We start from the raw sequence: 25,210 nt of genomic DNA, 5'->3' as shown, positions 1-25,210 counted from the left end.
TTCAGTCCTTGCAAACATGCTTTTAGCCCAGCACTCTGAGCTTGTCCTGAATTGCATTGTGGGGACAGAGGCTGGGGTCAACCGTGGGATGGAGATGGACTGTCTCAGGATTGAACTAGTTACCTGACCTTGAGGGAAGATGTTTCCATGGTCGTTTCATGTATAGAAGAGTGGATGGATTTCAACTTGTGAGATGCCCTCCCATTTCCACATTCTATACATCTATGCAAAAAAACTCATAAGCCCCCGGGCATGGTGGAACATGCCTGTAATCCCAGCAATTTTGGAGGCTGAGGCAAGAGGATTGTGAGTTCAAAGCCAGCCTCAGCAACTTAGCAAGGCCCTAAGCAACTCACTGAGACCCCTATGTCTAAATAAAATACAAAAAACGGCTGGGGATGTGACTCAGCAGGTAAGCACCCCTGGGTTCAATCCCTGATCCAAAAAAAAAAAAAAAAACCCAAAAACCTTGTGAGTCATTTCTTGGGGGATGACAGCAGCAATATTTCCATTTCTTTGAACAGTGTCCTGATGACAGGGAAATATTCAAACTACCAGTAGGCAGACAGTGGCTGACATGGAAGAGTCCCATACATCCAATTCATCGAAGATAGAGCTTGTGTTTCACGCAGGCTAACATGTACCCTATTTTGCAGAGATAGGAAGCCTGGGGGACAAAGGAGTTCCAAGAGGAACAGACTCAGGGCTTCTGGTAGCTAAAATGTCATTATGATTGACCTTGCTGGTCTGTTGAGCTGAGTGGCTCAGCTCAGATATAAAATGAAACACAGGATCCCAATTTATTATCAGAACAACAAAGAAATGGTGTCGCCTGAGAGCAGGTGTCAAGTCCTTCTCCTTTCCCTCTTTCCCTCAACGATAAACGTGAACATTAGAGTCCGGGACGCTGTGACCTGGCTGCGTTACATCTTTCTTCCTTCCTCCCGAATCCGTGGCAGTGGACGAGTGCCCGGGAGCTGGGTCACAGGCCTCTCTCTTCCAATGTGCTCGCTCCCCCATGGGAGCCCCTCAGGTGCTACTTATGCAGAAATGTGGACAGAAATTGTTGGTAAAACTGCATAAACCAAAACCAAAGTATAATGAGAAAGAAGGCTGGCCACTGAATAGTTTTGAAAAACAAGAAAATGTTTATATTTAAGATTTGACACAAAGAGGCTACAATTAAATAACCACATTAAGTCTTGGGGCACTTCACTGTAGTTTTGGACTCAAATCAAACAATTCTTATATTCATAAATCCATAATTTCTTTTGTGACTTATTTTAATTTTACAAATCAGACCATGATAAAACCCGACAGGAGTCCTCGTGTGAAACAGTGTCCCTCGGCGCTGCGAGTTAATCAGTGCACACCGCAGGTGACTGGGCTGGCTGCCCTCGTGACTTCAGCACTGCGCACCTCGAAGCGGAGACTACACTCGGAAATAAGTTTAGAAAATGGCTTCACAAAATACGGGGGGTGGGCGGTGGGACACCCACGCAGGGCTTCGAGCTGCATGAACCTCGCCTTCACTGCCACAAGTCTTCTGTGCGGCCAAACTTAAAAACCAGTCCTCTGTGGATAAAGCAGAAACACCACGTGACTGCCCGGAGTGGCAGAAAGGGACAGTATGAGAACGGTGGGACAGGAGCACCAGAGTGACTGCTCAGACTGCCTCTCTGCGGCCCAGCGCCCTCCCATCCTGCTCAGCCATGCCACTGGCCACACGGCCTTCCCAGACCTCACCCAGAGGTGCTAGACGGGCATGTGATGCTTCCAAGTCAGCTGACGCTTTGTGACCCTCACAGACCTGATTTTGTCAAATTCACTCAACACCCTGTTGAAGGGCGGGGCTGGAGCCTGGGGCCTCTGCTCGCCAGGCAAGTGCCCCCTCACTGAGCTGCTCATCTGGTCGGCAAAGCACCTTTTTTGGGTGTCCAGATGTGATAGATGTGAGGGCCATAAAGATAACTGAGAGTTCCTGTCCTCAAACTGCTCACGTATGTTACCACAATGTGGCCAGCGGGGGGGGGGGGGGGGGGGGGGCACAGAGATGCAGGGCTCAGCCCACCCGCAAGGCAGGGAAGGCTGGTAGGTGACAATGTATGGGTGGCTCTGGGGACAAACAGGAGTTCAGTTGGAGTCTGGTGGGAACAAGAGCCTGCAAGGGATGGACTAGATGCTTCAGGGAGAGCAAGCAGCACCTCAAAAGGCAAGAGGCCTCAGAGAACCAGCGGCCGGGGAGGAGTCCAGCGCTTGCCCAGCACATGAGAGCCCTGGGTTCCGCCCAGCACTGCCCCACCCCCCAAATCTCAGCGGGCATGGCAGAGCCAGAAACAGCAAAAAAACCCACGAAAAGCCCAAGTGACGGGTGTGTCAGGAAGATGCCCTCCCAGCGCTCTGGCCTTGGGCTCAGGCGACGTGTGTCCACGCTGTCCTCCAGGCTCCCACTGGAGAAGCCCAGAGTGCAACCATGTTTATAAAAAGCTGTCTGGAGTGTAGAGGACAGGTAAGAGTCCATCGGGGCCAGGTGACTGTTGAAGAGACGAGGAGGAGGACAGGGCACAGAGGCCGCCAGGCTTCAGGGAGCCAACCACAAGGCGGCCAGCTCCCATGATGCCATGTGGAGTGGAGAGGGCAGAGGCCAGCCTGCAGGCTGAGGGGCAGCTGGTCCTCAGTGCCAGGCAGTGGGACTGCTTGGAAGAACGGCTCCTATTGAAAAGGGACACCCAGGTAGCTCCAATTGGTTGTTAATGAAAAAGTCAAAATTCAGATTTTTATGTCAACTCTCTTGATTTTTAAATGTTGGCTCAATAACAAAAATAATTCTATACTGGCCAAATAAAACAGCTGTGGCAGGTTGGGCTGGATGGCCAGTTGATCTCTTAGATCCCTCAGAGCTGGGTTTTGTTTTAGAAGGAGACTGGTCACCTCTGGTTCGGACATCCGCCTCTGACTGCTGGAATGGTAATTCATACCTTCGCTAGGCACTGCTGTGCTGCACGTCAGAACCGCAGGCAATCTCTACAACTGTCCCCACAGCAGTGTCCACCAGCTGAACTCAGTTTCAATTTGCTTTTAGTACTGCCACGGAACCTAATCTGTTTTTAACTGAATAACGGTTCTTCTTTAAGTTCGAACCTCAGCATGTGACTTGAAGGAGAACTCTGAACATGGCCGCATTCCCTCTCCTACACACAGCCACACCTCCCTGCAGACTAACAGATTCACTCAGATTTTATTTCATAAGGGGGAGGAGAGATTTACTCATTTTATATTTTTTTAGTGTTATAATCTTTTTTTTTTTGAGAGTGAGAGAGAGAAATTTTAATATTTATTTTTTAGTTTTCGGTGGACACAACATCTTTGTTTGTATGTGGTGCTGAGGATTGAACCCAGGCCGCATGCATGCCAGGCGAGCGCGCTACCGCTTGAGCCACATCCCCAGCCCAAGTGTTATAATTTTTTTTAAAATTTTTTTTTAAGAGAGAGTGAGAGAGGAGAGAGAGATAGAGATAGAGAGAGAGAATTAAAAATAAATAATATTAAAAATAAAAATAAATTAATAAATTAATTAAAAATAAATAATATTTATTTTTTAGTTCTCGGCGGACACAACATCTTTGTTGGTATGTGGTGCTGAGGATCGAACCCGGGCCGTATGCATGCCAGGCGAGCGCGCTACCGCTTGAGCCACATCCCCAGCCCCCAAGTGTTATAATCTTAAAGGGAGAAAGGAAACAACTAATTAAGCAACTGGTTGAAGACTTAGCAAAAGAGAAAGTGCCAGCTGAATTCACCTCAGATCTCACCACACCAGGCTGTGCAGCTAGACAACCTCAATCTGAATTTCAGTCACCTGGTCTCAGGTTATCTGTGTTTTCTGTGCCTGTTTGCTCACATAAAATGGTGTGACACCTTAAGAGTGGCTATGGAGATTAACAAAGTGTACATGTGAATGAAGCACTAAGAATGGTGCCTAGCACACAGTAATTGTTCAACAAGCTTCAGTTATTATTTTCTGCAAAAAAAGTCAATAGCTTTACTTAAAAACAAAACCCTCTGAGGTTTCTCCATCAGTTTCAGGACACAAGGTTTAACTGAAGAGGACATGTATCTTTTTTTTTTAAAGAGAGAGAATTTTAGTATTTATTTATTTATTTTGGTGGACACAACATCTTTGTATGTGGTGCTGAGGATCGAACCCGGGCCACACGCATGCCAGGTGAGCGCTACTGCTTGAGCCACATCCCCAGCCCAAGGACATGTATCTTGCCACATCTAAATTTATATTTATTTTCAAACTGACTTTATAAAATGGCAAAAATGCCTGGTGGTGGAAAAGACTAACTGTGAATACCAACTGCTGGCTCTTACTAAGGGCAACCAGTAGTACCTAATGGTTCAAGTGGGAGGTGGGAAGGGATGGGGAAGAAAAAGTTCTATAGTTTCCCAACTGTTTCTGGATTAGGACCTTCTTTAAAAACTTGAAGAAAGCCACAGACTCTGCCCGGAACAAGCAGAACCCCCCCTGCTTGTACCTGGCAAGGCCTGGTGGCTCCCGCTGTCAGAGCCCCCGTGGCCCTGCTGCGGGAACTCCTGAGACACAGCCTGGAGTGGCTGGGTGGCGGGGCTGGCAGGGCAGGACAAGCAAACACAACATAGAACATAAAAAAAGTGGATTAAAAGCTGAAGAGGTGAAAAGCGCAAAACCAACCTACCCAAAAAAGATGAAGGCATTCTGGAAAAACACAGCGATTCCAGGATACACTATGGGTTTTTCTGTAAAAAACAAATGAAATATTTAGAAGGTTATGACCTCAAAACATTTATTTTTGGATGTACCAGCAAATGTCAGTTTTCTTGCCTAAGATAATTGATCTTTCTGGTTACTATGGTCGATGCATTAAGTAATGTAAACAGCAGCTCCCTTCCTTCCCTTCACAATTTTTTTTTTGCCCTCACGGAGCAGAATAAACTAGAAAGAAAAAAAAGTGGACTGGTATAGGAAATACGGCAAATGATGACATGTGACACAGGTGGCCAGGAAGACCTCTTGAGAAGCTGACACAGGAGTGAGGACATGAGGAAGAGAGGGCAGGGACCCTGTAGCGGGGGAGCAAGGGCAAAGGCCCTGAGGGGGGACATGCTGGCCTCATAGAGGGACATAGAGGGACGACTCCTTGAAGAGCAGGGAAAATGGGACAGATCAAAGAGGCAAGGGGCAGGCAGGTGGCGAGCGTCCTGCAGAGCCCTGCAGCCTCATAAGGACCCTGACTTTAATTTTGAGATGAGAAGCCACTGGAGGGTTGAGACAAAATGTGGCACGAGGTGACACATTTTAACAGGATTCCTCTGGCTGCTGTGCTGAACGAGACTATGAAGGGGGCAGGGGAGAGACGGGACCCAACGTGGAGCCACTCTCGGGAAACCAGGCAAACAAACAAAAGGGATGGAAGGGAAACATTCCCAAATATTTAAGAGTGGTAAGGTTATTACAGCTTCTTTTGCTTTTTTTCATTTCTACATTTTTGGTAACAGTTTTGATAATAAATCGGGTAAACAAAAGAAAAAATACATACATCTTACAAATGCCTATCATTCCTGTCTATAAGATTTAAATAATTTTAATAAAAATTTATGAAACCCATGATTTTAATATAAAAGTTTCGTTTTATTCTTAGAAGTAAGGTGTTAAAATAGGAGCTAAATTATCTCAATTCAGAGAGTTGACAGTGGCATGCGACAGCCTGGCCAGGACCAACAGCACCAGAGGGAGGAGGAGTGTGCAGGGGAGTTGGCCTGGTGCTGAGGGGTGCGTCCAGGGCTTCCTTCCAAGTTCTGCTTCCATGTGACCTCTGGACCGTGAACTGGTGATTCTCTAAGAGCCAGCACATTTTTGAGGCATGGGGGTTTTCTTACCTAAGGATTTAACACGTGTTTTCTTGCTAGGGATTTAACGTGGGCGCTCTAACTTTGAGCTATATTCCAAGATATTTTTTTATTTTTATAATTTTTTTTTTAGTTATAGATGGCACAATACCTTTATTTTATTTATTTACTTTTATGTGGTGCTGAGGATTGAACCCAGTGCCTTTCACATGCCAGGCGAGTGTTTTATCACTGAGCCACATCCCCAGCCCCCCCCCCTTGTTTTTATTTTGAGACAAGTTATTGCTGAGTTGCTTAGGACCTCACTAAGTTGCTAAGGCTGGCTTTGAACTTGTGATCCTCCTGCCTCAGCCTCCCAACTGCTGGGATTACAGGTGTGCACCACCACACTTACCACACATCTTAACTATTCTCCAAAAGGAGAAATAAAAAAAAGTACATTGTTATTTTTTAAAAAGAACTAAATTAGATCTAGGTTAGTCCACTTCTTGCATATCACTCTTGTTATGCTTTTACTCTGAGAAGTACAGGTGATTTCATCTGTAACATTGAATGGGTTTCATATTTTTCTTGGGTCCCTCAAGGTGAACTTCAACCAGGGATCTAACGCACGCCTTCTCCTGAGCTTTCCTTACCCTGGCTTCTATGGCAGACATGGATGAAATGTTAGTTAATTTTCCCATGTAAGAGGAAAAGACATCATCACATTACCAGGGAGACGTAACTGAATACATCTCAAGTCTCGGGTGTTAGAGTTTGTACAGACACTGTCTAAAAGTCAAAACTTGCTTAATAGCTAGAGAACATACACATTCTGCTTCTGAGACTTTGGGAGGCCAGAAAAGTTCTGAGCTATTTGCCATTCCTACCAGACTCTGGACTGGAAGAAAAGGTACAGAAGAAAGGAAGGCTACAAACATATAAAACAAACAGAACCACACACTAACAGGAAGGAGGGGTGTGCTCAGGTATAAATGCGTTGCTAGGAGCTGGCCCATCTACATGAAAAAAGCTTCATTCTAAAATAACCAACTTCAATGCAAAATTTCAGTGTTCCTTAAAGTAAAATGCAGCCGGCATCTCTCTTACCTTTAGCAACATAACCTCCAAAGAGAATCCACATTGATGTGATCAGAGAGCCGAAGGCCAGCATGAAACCCAGGAACAGCCAGATGCGAGCACCTGCAAAGAGGGACTGTTACCAGAGCTGCCTGGCACAGGGCACAGCCGGCTCAGTTAACTTCCAAAAAGAAAACAAAAACAAACAGGAAGTGCATTAATGTCTACAACAGGAACAGTGGGAGAAGGCGTGTTAGGAACCTCACTGGTGGAGATGTCGGCCTTTTTCTTTCTTGGTTACAGAATGTGTGTCTCTAAAAATCTACTGGTCTGTGTATTCCAAGTGGGTATATTCTGTATTTACTTTTCCCAATTTCCTTTGCTAAAAAACATTTTACTTAATCTTCCTACAAAATATTTCACATTTCTCACTATATTCAGAGGTTCATTCTCTTATATATTTCTAGAAACTGTGCTCCAAAGTTTGAAGTTCTCCAAGAGCACTTTCAAATGATAACACAAATGTACTTTTATTTTATTTTATTTTAGGTTCTGAGGATTGAACTCGGGGGCACTCAACCACTGAGCCACATCCCTGGCCCTTCTTCTGTATTTTATTTAGAGACAGGGTCTCACTGAAGCTGCTTAGCGCCTCGCAGTTGCTGAGGCTGGCTTTGAACTCGTGATTCTCCCATCTCTGCCTCCCAAGCCGCGGCAATGACTACCTGTGCCACTGCGCCCAGCCTGACACATTCTTTTTTTTAAAAAGCCTTGATTTTTTTTAAAGAGAGAGAGAGAGAGAGAGAGAGAATTTTTTAATATTTATTTTTTAGTTCTCGGCGGACACAACATCCTTGTTTATATGTGGTGCTGAGGATCGAACCCGGGCCAGGCGAGCGCACCAACGCTTGAGCCACATTCCCAGCCCTGACACATTCTTAATAATACAGGATTGTACATGTGTGAGTGGTTAAGATGGTGAATTTTATAGGATTTTACCACAATTTAAAAAATATTTCTATGGGCTGGGGATGTGGCTCAAGCGGTAGCGCGCTCGCCTGGCATGCGTGCGGCCCGGGTTCGATCCTCAGCACCACATACCAACAAAGATGTTGTGTCCGCCGAGAACTAAAAAATAAAGATTAAAAATTCTCTCTCTCTCTCTCTCTCTCTCTCTCTCTCCCTCTCCTCTCTCACTCTCTCTTTAAAAAAAAAAAAAAATATTTCTATGATTCTATTTCAAAATGCTAATTCAACCAAATATGGTAGGCAAAAAAAGAGGAAAAAAGAATATATATGGTATAGTTTATTTATTTATTTATTTTTAATTTTTTTAGTTGTCAATGGATCATCTATCTATTTATTCATTTATATATAGTGCTGAGGATCGAACCCAGGGCCTTACACATGCCAGGCAAGCGCTCCACCACTGAACTACAACACCAGCCCTATATGGTATAGTTTAAAATACCATATATTCTATTTTGCATGTGTTCCCATGAACTGTTCCCTACCGGATCCAGCGGTCACCAATGGCTACCTGCTACTGCTGAGGGCCATGCACTTAACCTGGGAAGTGTTCTGTACTGTCGGCCAACTCTGACCAAAGGTGACTTCAACTTTCTGCTCTATATACCATCCTCCCTCTGCCCTTTAATGCAGTTCTCATTTTGAGGATGAAAACGTAGATAGTAAAACGCTGGTTGCACTTATTTACCTGTTTGACCAAGACAACCTTCACTGTAGCTATCACCGCGGACTTGTCCATTCGATACTGCATTAATCCTGTGTGAATAAATAAAACCAAGAAGTCAGGACCTCAGACCCTGAGAGGAAACTGCCTTTGTTGTCAAATTATTAGATAAAATAAGCTAAAGTCTCCCAAATTCGATGTCAGGCCTCATGAGTCCTGGGTAACACGTTCATGTGACTTTACTTGAGTCATCTCAGCCAGCCACCTGCCAAAGCTGTGGCTGTGGCCCCAGAAGGCAGGGTCAGCACTACCTGTCAACTTGCTTGAAAATTCTCTGACTTCACCCCAACCTACTAAAGCAGGACCTTCAGGCTGGGAGCCCAGAAACCTGGATTCTGATCTTCAAGTGATTCTGAGTATGAGATTCTCAAAATTTTTTGCTAAGATTAGAATAGGTAAAAGAATATTCAGCAGAGTTCTCCTGGTTTCATTTGTATACATCAGGCACACTCAACAGTGAACTGTGTGTGGCAGTGGTAGAAAGGAAATGGGCCCTTATCAATCCAAAATTTACTTAAAATGTAATTTGGAATAATTTTTTTGTAATAGTTTTGTATTAGTGCCCAATGTTTGGAGCATAATTGTAGTTCAAATAAAATAGTAACTTTTTGCTTTGATGCCATTATCAAAGAGATTCAGGTGGTAGAATCTCCTTTTCTTCAATCCCTGATACATATTCTAACATAAAAAGTCTTTTACTGTTTTATAAAGTATCACTCTAAATTCAATCTTTGGAAAAATTTAAATGTCGTGGGTTTAAGTTCACAATATATCAAGTTGAAGTTACAAAATATTAGACATATATCATCCTTGAAACTCTAGCCAGAGCAATTAGACAAAAGAAAGAAATTAAAGGGATACAAATAGATAAAGAAGAACTTAAGCTACAACTAATTACTGATGACATGATTCTGTATCTAGAAGATCCAAAAAATTCCACCAGAAAAATTCTAGAACTAATAAATGAATTCAGCAAAGTATAAGGATATAAAATCAAAAACCAATAAATCAAACACATTCCTATACATCAGCGATGAATCCACTGAAAGAGAAATTATGAAAAGTACTCCATTCACAATAGCCTCAAAAACAAACCAACCAACCTGGGAATTAATCTAACAAAAGAGGTGAAAGACCTCTACAATGAGAACTACAGAGCTAAGAAAGAAACTGAAGAAAAACCACAGAAGATGGAAAGATCTCCCATGCTTCTGGATAGGCAGAATAGATATTATCAAAATGGCCATATTGGGGTGGGGATGTGGCTCAAGCAGTAGCGCGCTCGCCTGGCATGTGTGCGGCCCGGGTTCGATCCTCAGCACCACATACAAAGATGTTGTGTCCACCGAGAACTAAAAAAATAAATATTAAAAAATTATCTCTCTCTTTTTTAAAAAAAAAAATTCATGAGGGCAGAGCCATGTCTATCCTGCTTCCCATTTTTATTCTCAGTGCCAGACCAAGGCTTGGCATAAAGTAGATGCTCAATAAAAGTGTTGAAAAATACATTTAACTCCTAATTGTTTTACACAATAACATGAGGTCTTAACTTATTCATACAAATCAAAGTTCTAGAATGATTCAAAATACTTACAATTATTTTTTATGAACTCAATACTAACTTTTATACATAAAATTTATTTTAAAATAACCTTCATATTAAAAAATGCAAATGTTCAGGTTAGTGATTTTTAGCTCTTTTGTTTTTCCTTGCTGAGCCACATGAATCATAGCTCTCTCTGAGATACCTTGCCCTTCTCTCCACCATTAGGTACATTTGGAGTGAATGATTTCTACTTTTTTGTCTGGCATTGGGACATATTTATTCTCGGATTTACAGAACAGTATTTTTTTTTCCTGCAGTATTTGACATTTTTCAACTCGATACCTCATAATCCCAGAAATTCCTACACATTTCTACAGATATGACTACTCTATAGAACCACAACAATCAGAACCATGGTCCCTTAGTCATCCATTCTATGGACCCTATCTGAGCTTCCCCACTTACATCCTCACTAGCAAAAGGATCTTGTCCAGAATCATGGGACACATTTTGTCCTCACAGTGGAACATTTCCTCAGCCTTTTATGACTTTTATAACCTTGATGCTTTTGAAGAGCTGAAGATAGGTATTTTGCAGACTCTCCCTCATTAGGGTTTGCTTAATGTCTCACGACTAATCTTGGAGATGCATTTGCGGCAGAAAGAACACACAGGCAACAGAGTTCTTGTCAATGCATCCAGCGGGTGGCACAGGGCTTTGATTTGTCCCATTGATGATGACGTTGACTTTGATTGCTTAGGTGGAATCTACCAGACTTCACCTTAGGTTTCTCCCAAGGCAGCTCGGATTCTGTGGGGAAGTACTACGTGTGTCTTGCTATAAAACAAATTTTCTTTTTATTTTTGTATTTATTCATATCATTATAGAGCCATAGATTCCTATTTTATTTGAAGGTTAGAGTATATTTCCACCATTATTTATCTGTCCCTTATGTGACTCCTGAGGATGCCTTGAATGTCGAGATGTCCTTGAGGTTCTTCTGACACATCCCACCCATCGGCGAGCGTTTCTCGGAGGGTCCGCTCTCCTCGCATGTTGTGTGCCCGCACTCTAGAAGCAGCCATGTGTTTAAAGAGCTGGAGCTGGAGCGGGGCTGGGGCTGGGGCTCAGGGACAGCACACACATCCGGCATGTGTGAGGCACTGGGTCTGATCCTCAGCACCACATAAAAACAAATAAATAAAATAAAAAGGTATTGTGTCCATCTACAGCTAAAAGGAAACAAACAAAACAAAACAAAACAGAGCTGGAACCCTTTCAGGAGAGAATGGTATTTATAATCTAAGATCTGGGTGTAGGTGCACTCTTTGTTTTGGGGGTATAGGTGTCCTTGGACTGTTCTTCACCCCCATTATGGACAGCCTTGTCACCTTACAAAAGAGTCCCACATCCCTCTAGGGCTGTCTTCTCATGGCCCTCCCTACAGCCCCGCCACCCATCCTGTGCAGACCTAAGAGCCAGAGGTGGCTGTCCACCTGTGCAGACACTTACCACCCTGCCTTAGCCCTGGCATGCACCTGGCCCTCTGCTGGGGATGTCTATCATCCCTGACCCCACCTAATGGTATCTGAACTAAACTTTGTCAGGAAGAATGGAGGAAAAGCTGAGCACAGTGTCACACAAATGTAATCAGAGCAACTTGGGAGCCTGGGGTGATAGGATCACAAATTCAAAGCCAGCCTCTACAACTTAGCAAGGCCCTAAGCAATCTTAGTGAGACTCTGTCTCAAAACAAAAATAAAAAGAAATGGGTTGTGGCTCAGTGGTAAGGAGCCCTGGGTTCAATCCCCAGTACCAATCAATCAATCATTCAGTTTAAGAGTATAGAAAAGAGGGCTGGGAGCAGTGGCACACACCTGTAATCCCAGCAACTCTGGAGGCTAAGACAGGAGGATCTCAAGTTCAAAGTCAGTCTCAGCAATAGCCAGGCACTAAATAACTCAGTGAAACCCTGTCTCTAAAATACAAAATAGGTCTAGAGATGTGGCTCAGTGTTTGAGCACCCAAATTCAATCCCTGGTACCAAAAAAAAAAAAAAAGAGTATAGGAAAGGAGAAATAAGTTGACTACTACTTTAAAAATATATGTATAGGGCTGGGGTTATAGCTCAGCGGCAGAGAGCTTGCCTGGAATGTGTGAAGCACTGGATTCAATCCTTAGTACCACATACAAATAAAATATAAGGCATTTTGTCCAACTACAAAAAAATAAAAAATAAGTATATAAAAATACATGTATAAGAAAAGGTGGAACAAATATCAAAATGTTATAATTTGGTGGGATTATAGGTAACTTCTATTTCTCTTCTGCATCTGGTATATTCTGCATTTTTAATTAAAAAGAGTAATACATAAAACTTTTACTAACATTTTAAAAGTCACACTAGAACTTTTTTAAAAAAATATTTACTTCTTAGTTATAAATAAAATAAAAAGGTATTGTGTCCATCTACAGCTAAAAAGAAACAAACAAAACAAAAAAATCTTTATTTTATATTTATGTGGTGCTAAGGATCGAACCCAGTGCCTCATGCATGCTAGGCAAGCGCTCTACCCCTGAGCCATAACCCCAGCCCCTAGAACTTTATAAGTAAGAGAAAAAGCCAGGTGTGATAGCACATGCCTGTAATCCCAGCTACTTGGGAGGCTGAGGCAGGAGGATTGAAAGTTCAAGGCTGACCTGGGCAATTTAGTGAGACCCTATCTTACAAATAAAAAATAAATAAAAAGGGCTAGGGATGTAGCTTAGTGGTAGAATGCCCCTGGGTTTAATCCTCAGTACTTCAAAATTAAACAATCAATCAATCAATCAACAAGTAATTAGCAAAAAAGTAGCTGCTCTTTGACTCCTATGCACTTGAATTACAATTAAGAATTCTGGGGGCTGGGGATGTGGCTCAAGCGGTAGCGCGCTCGCCTGGCATGCGTGCGGCCCGGGTTCAATCCTCAGCACCACATACCAACAAAGATGTTGTGTCCGCCGAGAACTTAAAAATAAATATTAAAAATTCTCTTTCTCTCTCCTCTCTCACTCTCTCTTTAAAAAAATTAATTAATTAATTAATTAAAAAAAAAAAAAAAAAAAGAATTCTGGCTTAAAAGGCCAGCTGGGTCATGGTTGGACACTACCTTGAAAAGACGTTCACTGAAGCCAAACAGATGGCGAAATCTAATGAAAACCTGAGTCAGCTCTGCGATGGCTAAGTGCCAGAAACGCAGCAGGGATGCTGCGTGGCACAGTCCACTCAACCTCCTCAGCACGTTCCTCCAGTCAGGGCCGCTACCGCTCCACAGTGGAACAAAATGATTTTTTTAAAGATCTGAGGACAAAATGAATGAACAATATAACAAAAATAAAACTTTTTAGTTGGGACCAACTGTGCCAGCTCTCTAAAGGGACTTTAACAGCAAAATTGCTACAATAAAATAAATTGCAACAAAATGGAAGGAACTAGAAACAGCTGCTTACCAGCTGAACTTCAAAGAAAAAGACTCCAGCCCTTTGCTTGGCAGGTGGCTCCTGAGGTCAGACCCTTCCCCTGTGCATGGTTAACTGTTCTGCTGCTGAGGGTAGCCCCATCAGAACCACATTACCCTTACAGAAGCATAGGGAAAACTTGAAATTAACGTGGGAAGTTTCAATTGGATTAGGTGAAAGCCTAGAAGAGAGAACTCCAAAACTCAAGGTAACTGTTCAGAAACCTCGACAGTGACGGAGGTCAGGACAGGGGCGTGTGCTGGGGTGGTGAAGTAGTGACTGGCAAAAAAGCAAGACAACATTCCAGGGTGACAAAAATGTTTCAGTCTTGATCTGGGTGGTGCTTATACAAGTCTATACATAAGCAAAGACTTATTAAGATGTAATATGATCTGTGCACTTCGGGTTCCTCACTGAATATATTTGATGCTATGTTTTAATATAATAGAGGAAGATTAAAAAACACCACCTGCGGGGCTCAGTGGCACATGTCTGTGATCCCAGAGACTCAGGAGGCTGAGGCATAAGGATCACAAGTCACAAGTTCAAAGCCAGCCTCCACAACTTTGCAAGGCCCTAAGAAACTCAGCGAGACCCTGATCTCAAACAAACAACAACAATAACAAAACTCAGTGGTTAAGTGCCTCTGGTTTCATTCCCTGGTTACCTCCTCCCACCAAAACAAAACAAAACAAAAAACCCCACAAAGATTTGGGTTAAAAAGGTCAGAAAAATGACTCCCCTTTTCATCTCCCTCCTAAAAGCCTAATTAAAAATGAAAGTATAGGGAGGAAAAAAATACAATACCAGAAAAACAAAAAGAATATGAGGTAGTTCTCAGCAGATGAAGTTTTCTTTACATTTGTGAAATATAAATCAACACAGATTAAGAGGAGCCTGCACTTAGAATCTGTATCCCTCAGAAGCAGGACAATCGAAAGTTCAAGTAGTAATCCCAATGACACTCTTCACAGAACTAGAAAAAGCGATCATGAAATTCATTTGAAAAAATAAGAGACCCAGAATAGCTAGGCAGTCCGTTACAAAAAGAATGAAGCAGGAGGCATCATAATACCAGACCTTAAACCATATTACAGAGCAATAGTAACAAAAAAGGCATGGTATTGGTACAAAAACAGACATGTAGACCAATGGTACAGAATTGAAGACACAGAGACAAATCCACATAAATATAGTTATTTCAAAGGCGCCAAAAACACACACTGGAGAAAAGATAGCCTATTCAACAAATGGTGATGGGAAAACTGGAAATTCATATATATACACAGTGGAATATTACTCAGACTAAAATTCATATGTAGCAGAATGAACCTCTGTCACCCTGCCCAAAAACCAACTCAAACCGGATTAAAGACTTAGACACTAGATCAGAGACTCTGTGCCTAATAGAAGAAAAAGTATGGGTGGGGGTTGTAGCTCAGTGGCAGAGCACTTGCCTAGCATGTTTGAGGCACTGGGTTCAATCCTCAGCACCACATATAAAGGTACATCAACAACTAAAAAATATTAAAAAAAAAAAAAAAGAGTAGGCCCCAATCTTCATCATGTTGGCTTAGGACCTGACTTCCTGAACAAGACTCCTAAAGTGCAAGAAGTAAAATCAAGAATCAATAAATGGGATGGAGTCAAACTAAAAAGCTTCTTCTCAGCAAAGGAAACAATCAATAATGCAATGAAAGAGCCTACAGAATGGGAAAAAATCTTCATCACATGCACCTCTGACAGAGCACTAATCTACAGGGTATATAAAAAATTTAACACCAAAAAAACCAAATAACCCAACCAATAAATGGGCTAAGGATCTGAACAGACACTTCTCAGAAGATGATATACAATCAATCATCAAACATATGAAAAAAATTTCATCCTCTCTCACAATTAGAGAAATGCAATTTCATCTCACTCCAATCAGAATGGCAATTATCAAGAATATAAGCAATAATAAGTGTTGGCAAGGATGTGGGAGAAAAGGCACACTCATACATTGCTGGTGAGACTGCAAGTTGGTGAACCACTATGGAAAGTAGTATGGCGATTCCTCAGAAAACTGGAAATGGAACCACCATTTGACCCAGCTATCTCACTCCTCAGTTTATACCCAAAGGACTTAAAATCAGCATAGTATAGTGACGCAGCCACATCAATGTTTATAGCAGCTCAATTCACAATAGCTAAACTATGGAACCAATTTATATGCCCTTTAACAGATGAATGGATAAAGAAAATGTGGTGTATATATATACACAGTGGAATATTACTCAGACTAAAAAATACTGAAATTATGGCATTTGCAGGTAAATGGATAGAACTAGAAAATATCATGCTAAGTGAAATAAGCCAATCCCAAAAAACCAAAAGCCAAATGTTTTCTCTGATAAACAGATACTGATCCATAGTGGGGCAGGGGGATAGAGAAGGAGGAAGGAACTTTGGTTTGTGTGGAGGGGGGGGGCTGTGTGAATGGGAAGGACAGTAGAAAGAGACGGATATTAATATCCTATATACGTGTGCGATTACTGGAGTGACTCTGAACCATGTACAGCCAGAGGAATGAGAAGTTGTGCACCATTTGTGTACTACTTGTCAAAATGCATTCTACTGTAACATAAATTGATCAATTAAAAAAAAAAAAAAAAGGAAGTGATCACTTGTGTTAAGTGCTACTGAGAGGTGGAATACAATAAGACCAAAAATCATCTTTGGATTTGGCAATGGAGAAATCCCTTAGAAAAAGGTTTCAATGAAGTGGTGGGCAGGCAGAAAGCCTGATTACAGTGGGCTGAAGTGATCAAATAGGCTCCGGATCAAGTAGCTATTGGGCAAATAGTTTAACCTCTGCCTTTCAGTTTTCTTATTTGGTAAAGGGGAATCACAACTCCTTCCTCATAAAAATGTGGTACAGACTGAATCTAAAAATTCTTAAACTACATGCAAAATTATTTTGAATGTTTTAATGTGCTTGTTATCATGCTTAATGATATAGATTTAAAAATGGGGTGCTAGGATTGTGGCTCAGTGGTGGAGTGCTCACCTTGCACATGCAGGACCATGGGTTCAAGCCTCAGTACCACATGAAAATAAATAAATGAAATAAAGATATTGTGTTGAACTACAACTAAAAAATAAATATAAAAAAAACGGGAAAGACTCTATATGTATTAAAGGCCTACTATAAGATCATTTTTTTAGGAGAGAGACAATTTTTAATATTTATTTATTTATTTATTTATTTTAGTTTTCGGGGGACACAACATCTTTGTATGTGGTGCTGAGGATCAAACCCAGGCCACACGCATGCCAGGCGAGCGTGCTGCTGCTTGAGCCACATCCCAAGCCCTACTATAAGATCTTAAAAAGAAAAAAGTTCAAGTAGTAGATAACAAGAGCCACCAGACACTACAGCAGAGGCCTGCAGTATGTCAGATAAACAGTCGATCTTGAGGGCTAACACAGAAGAAGCATAAAGGCACTTCAAACAAGAAAACCCTTGGAAATTAAAAAAAAAAAAAAAAAACAAGACCTGAAATGAAAATATGGCTCAGGTGGGAAGATGATACCGAGGTGATTTCCTAGAATGTGGAGCAAAAAGAGAGACAGGAGAAGCTAACAAGATAGTAGCCTCCAAGAGGAGTGCCAGAGAGGTGACAGTTTCATTCTCAAAGACAGAATCCAAGACAATCTCCTGGAGCAAAAACGCGTGAGTCCTCTGAGTCTTCTTAGCAGCATAGGAAGGATAAGATCAGATGCCCATCAATGACCCCAGGGCAGGGACTCCAGGTTCTGAGGTAAAATTACATTGAACCTAGAATTCTACATCTAACCAACCTATGAATACAGCATGAGGGGAAATGGAAACATTTTCAGACAAACAAGGATCCGAGAGCTTACCTTCTCATATTATTTCTTAGAGTTGTTTGAGCATGAATCAGTAAGAAAGGTGAAGACTGGAAACTAGGGAAAAAAGTGGACCCAATCCTGAGTCAAAAGGGAGGGGAAGTTCCACTTTGCAGCTCTACAGGTGGCTTATGCTCTTATACACTTCACACTGAAACCGACTGGGGCTTTTGGAATGGAGAGCTCTAGACCAAAGTGGATAACTATACAGTAACAAACATCATTGAGACTTTGGAATGATGACAGAATATACAAGAAAAGAGAGAAAAGGCAGCTAGAAACTCCAGGAAAAAACATAAAGCTGAACATGATTATATTTCAGTCCACACAGTAAGCAACCATCAAGATCAGAATAGCTTTTAGCAGAATGAAAGGGGCCTTCCAGCACACATAATTCTTTTTGTCAACAAGGCAACCAGAAATGCCAGGAAAAACAGTACTAAGTAAGAAAGGAGGGCTGGGGCTGGGGCTCAGTGGCAGAGTGCCTGCCTAGCATGTGTGAGGTACTGGGTTCGATTCTCAGCACCATCGACTAAAAAAAAACCAAAAACAAAAGAAAGGCATCACCCAAGTATGAAACAAATTAACGTACAGCAGGGATTTGAGAAGCTCATAGAGTATAAGAATATTGTCAAAATACATTTGAAGGGGCTGGGAATGTGGCTCAAGCGGTAGCGCGCTCGCCTGGCATGCGTGCGGCCCGGGTTCAATCCTCAGCACCACATACCAACAAAGATGTTGTGTCCGCCAAATACTAAAAAAATAAAATATTAAAAATTCTCTCTCCCTCTAACTCTCTCTCACTCTTTCTTTAAAAAAAAAATACATTTGAAAATCTGTTGAGAAGTGAGGAGTTACAATATTCAAACTGCTATCGTAACACACTGGCTTTGCAGTGAATTGTGTTAATTGTTTTTTTCTTTTTGGTCCTGCAGATTGAACCCGGGGGTGTGCTCAGCCATATCTCCAGTCCTTTTTTATTTTTTGAGATGGGGTCTCATTAAGTTGCTGAGGCTGGCTTCTCCTTCTCGGCCTCCCATGTTGCTGGAATTACAGGTGTGTACCACTGCATCTGGCCTTGTCTACTGTCTCTAAGGAGGAAATGATCCTGTTAAGTCAGGTCACATCACTCTCCTCAAAACTCTCCAACAGCTTCCATCACGCTCACAATGATGCAAAGTCCTCACATGGCTTTACTCTATACCACGTGACAGAGAAGCTCGACCACCTTGCCCATCACCCTCTCCCTTGATCACACTCTCCAGTCATGTGCGTTGCCCTGCCATAGAGCCTTTGTAGAGTAGAGCACCTGCTGTTCATCTGCCTGGATGATCCTCTGCTGTCTATCCCCACGGTCAGCTCCTTCATTTCTTTCCAGTCTTTACTAAAACCACCTTCTTGTGAGAGCTTCCTGGATCCTATATAAAATGTCTACCCATCCTGTTCAGAGCTCCCAGCTCCTTCTCTGCGTTTCTTCCTTGCACTCATCATCATGTAACATGCTGTGAATTTAACTTCTCCTTAGCTGCTGTCTTCCTACTCATTAGAGTATAATTCCATAAGGGCCGGAATTTTTCTCTATTTTAATCACTACTGTATCTCCTGCACCTAGAACAGGAACCTGGAATACAAAAGCTTAATAAATATTTGAGGGAAGAATGAATAATCCCTTAGATAAAATACTTGGATTTTTTTTTTTTTTTTTGGTACCAGGGATTGAATTCAGGGTCACTCGACCACTGAGCCACATCCCCAGCACTATTTCGTATTTTATGTAGAGACAGGGTCTCGCTGAGTTGCTTGTGCCTTGCTTTTGCTGAGGCTGGCTTTGAACTCATGATCCTCCTGTCTAAGCCTCCCTAAATATGTTTTTTGATTTAAATGTGAGGTTTTAAATTCTAGCAGTGCAGAAATAAAAGTCTAGCTGAGAAAAGGGGGAGACAGACATGGGAGAGGAGAACAGAAGGAAGACTGGAAAAGAGGACTGTCACTTTTCTTTACGCCCTTCTCCACTATTTGATTTTGAAATCATGCCCAACATTTTAACTTGATAATATTTTAAAACTGTAAATCTTGCAATTATATATAAAACAATTTGACCTTGTGGTGACCTATGCAGGTGCTGTCAATAACAATGGCACTTACATGAGGAAGGCAATGGTCGCTATCACACCACAGGCATGGTACGAGTGGTTGAACTCTTCCATAGTGGGATACATAACAGCTGCATCTATGATGATCCACCAGCCTGTAAAAAACTGAAACAAAAACAGATGACACCAATGAGAGACCCTATCTCTCTCTCTCTCTCTCTCTCTCTCTCTCTCTCTCACTATTCATATATATCAGCACTATCACATCTGACTGGCTGGAATGAAGACAAGGTATTTAAGTGAAGAGGTCCCTTCTAATGAGTTTCAAAAATTTCTTAAATGTTCTGTTTCTTGCATATAATTTTCTTGCATATAATTTGCACGTGGCTTAATAGCTGGTTAAGCATTACATGCCCTAAAGTCTTTCAATTGTTACTTTATATTGTTGTAATAAAGTATTCAATCTAACTTTGTGAACTAGGAAAAAGTTACAATAATGTTATGGGAAAAAAGAGAACTAGATCAGGGGCTGAGGTTGTGGATCTGAGGTAGAGCCCTGGGTTCCATCCTCAGCACCAGATAAAAATAAATAAATAAAATAAAGGTATTGTGTCCAACTACAACTAAAAAAAAAAAAAAAAAACAGATCAGATTCCAAGTGACACAAGAATTGCCCTGTTACTGATATTACAGGCCTATAGGAAGACATGATTAAAATGAAGAAAAATTATTTAAACTAAAAATGAGGAACAATTATTGTTTGTAGAGTTAGCAGTCCTCTGAGTGTCATGGAATGACAGCTCTGCAGTATTGCTTCTCCTCTTGATGAATTACGTACCTTCTTAGATGGTTTCGGATATGAGTTTAATACAATTTGAATACCAGATCATAATCTATCTAACTGAAATTTGGTTATGGATATTATCAAGGGCAGATACATAATAAAACAAAAATACATAGATATTTTTATCATCTGAGCAGAAATTTATAATAAAAGTAACCAAATTCTTTTTTTTTTTTAAAGAGAGAGTGAGAGAGGAGAGAGAGAGAGAGAGAGAGAGAGAGAGAGAATTTTTAATATTTATTTTTCAGTTCTCGGCGGACACAACATCTTTGTTGGTATGTGGTGCTGAGGATCGAACCCGGGTCGCACGCGAGCGCGCTACCGCTTGAGCCACATCCCCAGCCCAAAGTAACCAAATTCTGACAAGAAGATTGAAGGTTTTGAAAGTAACCACCTATTCTACCCGTTTCCATCCCTGACCCAGTTAGCTCTAGAAATTGCCATCTTCTGGCAATTATTTAAAATAGCAATTATAGATTAATCAAGATACTCCTATTAGGTTAAAAACAGATCCATAAGCTATTAATGACATTTTTATTGGCTAGCATGCATAATGACTCACTATTTTTTTTAACCCTCAGATTGATGTATTCAAATTTCTTTTCTTTTGTGGTACTGGGGACTAAAACCAGGCATGCTCTACCACTGAGCTACATACCCAGCCATTTTAACTTTTTATTTTGAGACAGGGTTTGCTAAGTGCTCAAGCTGACCTGGAACTTGTGATCCTCCTGCCTCAGCCTCCTGAATAGCTGGGATTACTGGCATGCATCGCTCTGCCTGGCTTCAAAATATTTTCTTCATGGAAAAATTATAATAAAGCTTTAAAAAATGTTTATAAGGAGCTGAGGATGTGGCTCAAGCAGTAGCACGCTCGCCTGGCATGCGTTCGGCCTGGGTTCAATCTTCAGCACCACATACAAATAAAGATGTTGTGTCCTCTGAAAACTAGAAAAATAAATATTTTAAAAAAATGTTTATAAGAAGTCAGTATGGTGGTACTTGCCTGTAATCTCAGCAACTCAGAAGGCTGAGGCAGGAGAATTGTGAGTTTAGGCCAACCTGTGCAATTTAGTGAGATCCTGTCTCAAAAATTAAAATTAAAAAAAGGGTGTAGGTTAGGCATGGTGGCACATGCCTGTAATTCAGTGACTGGGGAGGCTGAGGTTGGAGGATCATAAATTCAAAGCTAGCCCCAGCAACTTGGCAAGGCCTTGTCTCTAAATAAAATATAAAAAAAGGGGCTAGGGATGTGGCTCAGTGTTTGAGTGTCCCTGAGTTCAGACCTTTGAGGAATTTGCATGTAAATAAGAATTTTATTCTGAAAATTATTTCTAAGCAATATATTTTAATGATGCCCTCCTATTTTTCTTATGAGACTGAGAAGAAAGTCAACTTTGGATTATGGAAAAATGCAATCATATCTTTTGACTGGTTTTAACCAGATTGTTTCTTCAATACTGCCTTGTATCTTACAGTACTCACTATGATGAGGCATAATACTTTTTTATTAAATAAAAAAATTTTTTTTCTTTTTTCTTTGGTGCTGGGGTTCGAACCCAGGGCCTTGTGCATGCAAGCCAAGCACTCTACCAACTGAGCTATATCCCCAGCCCATAAAAAATGTTTTATCATGTCATTTTTACCATGCAGTTAAAATAACCCAACCAATCTACTGAATCAAATTTCAAACCATTAACAAACCCTCCCCATAAACAAAACATCAAAATTTATTAAAATAAATTTCAGAGGTTTTTTAAAAGGATATATTTTGAGGGTCTGGGGTTGTGGCTCAGTGGTAGAGCGCTTACCTAACGTGTGAGGAACTGGGTTCGATTCTCAGCACCACATATAAATAAATGAAAGGGGCTGGGGCTGTGGCTCAAGCAGTAGCCCGCTTCCCTGGCATGCGTGCGGCGCTGGGTTCGAACCTTAGCACCACATACAAATAAAGATGTTGTGTCTGCTGAAAACTAAAAAATAAATATTAAAAAATTCTCTGTCTTTAAAAAAAGATGAAAAACATAAAGGTCCAACTATATAAAAAATATATTTTAAAAAGAGTCCAGGGGATTGGGGTTGTGGCTCAGTGGTAGTGCACTTGCCTGGCATGCGTGAGGCACTGAGTTCGATTCTCAGCACCACATACAAATAAATAAAATAAACAATTTTTTAAAAAGTTAAAAAAAAGAGTCCATATTTTGAAACATCACAAAGAATTCAAAACATAAGCAAAAACACGTCACAATAATAGACAAAATTATCAGTGACACTTACCAGAACACCGGCAGCAACAGAGGCAATAGTATTTCGTTTTTCCCCCCAATCAATGCATTCTGAGCATCTCATACCTTCTAGAAATCCAGACATTTTTTCAGATCACTTAAAAAGAAAACAAAACACAACTAAATAAAGCATTTTCATTTACTCTTCGAACCTGATTTGTGTTCGTGGAAAACAGTTACTAGCTCAAGAATAACTTAATACAGTTAACTGGGCAAGGTGGCTGAGGCAGTTGAAGGCCAACCTCTGCAACCCAGTGAGACCTTCAGCAACTTAGAAAGATTCAGTCTCAAAAATAAATAAATAAATAAAAGATAAAATGGACTGGGGATGTAGCTCAGTGATAAAGCATCCCTGGGTTCAATCCTCAATATACCTGCCCCCCAAAAGAGAATTAACACAAGTAAAGTATTTTGGTTCCACATATTGCTTCAGAATATTCAATTTAGTTTCTGATGAACTGCCACATAACTTTGAAAAACAAAATCTGGTCCCAGGAACTAGGGAGGCTGAAGCAGGAGGATCACAAGTTCAAAATCAGCCTGGACAATTTAAGAGGGGCTGGGGACATGGCTCTGTGGTAGAGTGACCCTGGGTTTACTCTAATACTGTTTATAAAAAAAAAAAAAAAAAAAAGAAGACAGTTTTGGTACATTTAAGTAATATGAACAAAGGTGGGTATCCAAATATTGAAAAAAATTAAGAATTTAACTTCTGAAAGCTGTCACATCCTATTTAGTACATTAAGTGATTATTTATTTATTTATTTATTCTTTCATGGTGCTGGGGATTGGACCCAGGGCCATATGCATGCAAGGCAAGTACTCTACCAATTGAGCTATATCCCCAGTCCTAAGTGATCACTTAAATGATGTTAAATAACAGTATAATGATGACTAACTCACAAGAATTCTTTTGTATTGCTTTAATTCCAAACTAAGTTATTACTTGTTTTTGATATTTACAGTCCAGGAGCACTGACGTCCTGGGGACAGTGGGGGAGTGATAAACTTTGGCTGAGTTAAGAGCATAGAACCTGATTTTTTAAAATTTCACGTGGAAATTTACACATTTTTATCATAAAACGTATATTCCTTCATGTCCAGATATAAAAAGAATAAAAAGAAAACACCCCACTGCATTTTACCTCTACCCACATCACTTTCTTTCACCTCATTTTTTTTCCTTTTCCAAACCTTTTGGTGTCATTTCTATTTAAAAAAAATATTATTTTAATACCTCTAGTTCTGGTTCTAACAGAACCCCCTCCCTCAAAAGCACGTAACTGAGATTAATATTAATTCAGACCATAAATAAATAATCCACTTCTATTTAAATCAACACAGCAGAACTAAACTGTCTTTAACAAATTACATACAACACTCCTCCACGCCGAGCCTGAGTTACATGTAACTTGCTAACGTTCCAGAAACACCCAAACTCCTGCCGCAAATCAGAACCCGTGCACTAAGCTGCTCTGCAGCCAGCAGTTACGGATGCCCAAAATCCAGGACGTCCTAAAAAGTGCAACCACTTCAATTTTTAGCTTCCTTACGAAAACCGCTGATGATCACCAAGGCTACTAGCCTGTGGGATGAGTTCCATTCTGAAAATCCACCCTTTTCTCCTTCCCTCGGAGGAACAGGAACCCGGTTTGGTTTTCGGTTCGCGCAGCGGCCCCGCCCCGCATCCGCTGCAGGCACCACCGCAGCCCGCCGCAGCCCGCCGCAGCCCACGCTCCGCGCGGCCGAGGGACTGGAGCTCTGGGAGTGGACGCGCCGGGGGGAGGTGACGCGGGTCCCGGCTGAGGCGCGGCCGCCCCTGGCCGTGCGACCCAGCCGGACTACACTCCCTCTCGGGGTCTCGTCCAGCCTTGAAGTGGGGTGGGGGGTCCCAGGACCCAGGGGTAGGCCCGCCGTGCCCTCTCGACCGCCCCGCTCCCCCGAGCCCGGGGGGTCTGGCCGCTAGGCGCAGGGCTCAGGGCGCAGGACAGGGCGCAGGACAGGGCGCAGGACGCAGGAAGTGGCCGGGGAGGGTCCAGCGGGGCACAGCCCGACCCCGCAGCCTCCCGCAGGGCGGGGAACCCGACAGGACCGCGTCAGTCAAGGCTGTAAGGCCTGGGCAGCCGGCGGCCGCGCCCCCACTGCCCCTGGGCACTTACGTCCAGCCCCGCGGGTGCAGTAGGTCCGGAGCCCCGGGTCGCGTCGCGCCGGGCAGCCTCACTTTCCCCGACTTTCGGCCAAGAAAACAAAACAGCCACAGGCCGCCAGACGCCCGGATGTAGCAGCTCCGCCCCGGGACCGATGCGCAAGCGGAGACGGGGCGGA

At 42.0% G+C, this 25,210-nt stretch overlaps 1 protein-coding gene across 1 annotated transcript; it reads right to left on the bottom strand.

Annotated features, from left to right (window-relative positions):
• Positions 1-1,125: 1,125 nt before the first annotated feature.
• Positions 1,126-25,201, bottom strand: Tmem50a (transmembrane protein 50A). Its single transcript, XM_005317620.5, has 7 exons — positions 25,045-25,201; positions 22,878-22,982; positions 19,809-19,921; positions 8,669-8,736; positions 6,982-7,074; positions 4,722-4,782; positions 1,126-1,575 (listed from the first exon to the last, which is right to left on the bottom strand). Exons 2-7 carry the CDS (start codon positions 22,968-22,970, stop codon positions 1,530-1,532), a joined length of 474 nt encoding a protein of 157 aa, XP_005317677.1. The 5' UTR covers positions 22,971-22,982; positions 25,045-25,201; the 3' UTR covers positions 1,126-1,529.
• Positions 25,202-25,210: the final 9 nt, after the last annotated feature.

Source organism: Ictidomys tridecemlineatus, chromosome 11 (genome assembly GCF_052094955.1).
Source record: "Ictidomys tridecemlineatus isolate mIctTri1 chromosome 11, mIctTri1.hap1, whole genome shotgun sequence".
Classification (NCBI taxonomy): Eukaryota; Metazoa; Chordata; class Mammalia; order Rodentia; family Sciuridae; genus Ictidomys; species Ictidomys tridecemlineatus.
Note: the sequence above shows the minus strand (reverse complement) of the source record. Positions and strands in the feature narration are given on the sequence as shown.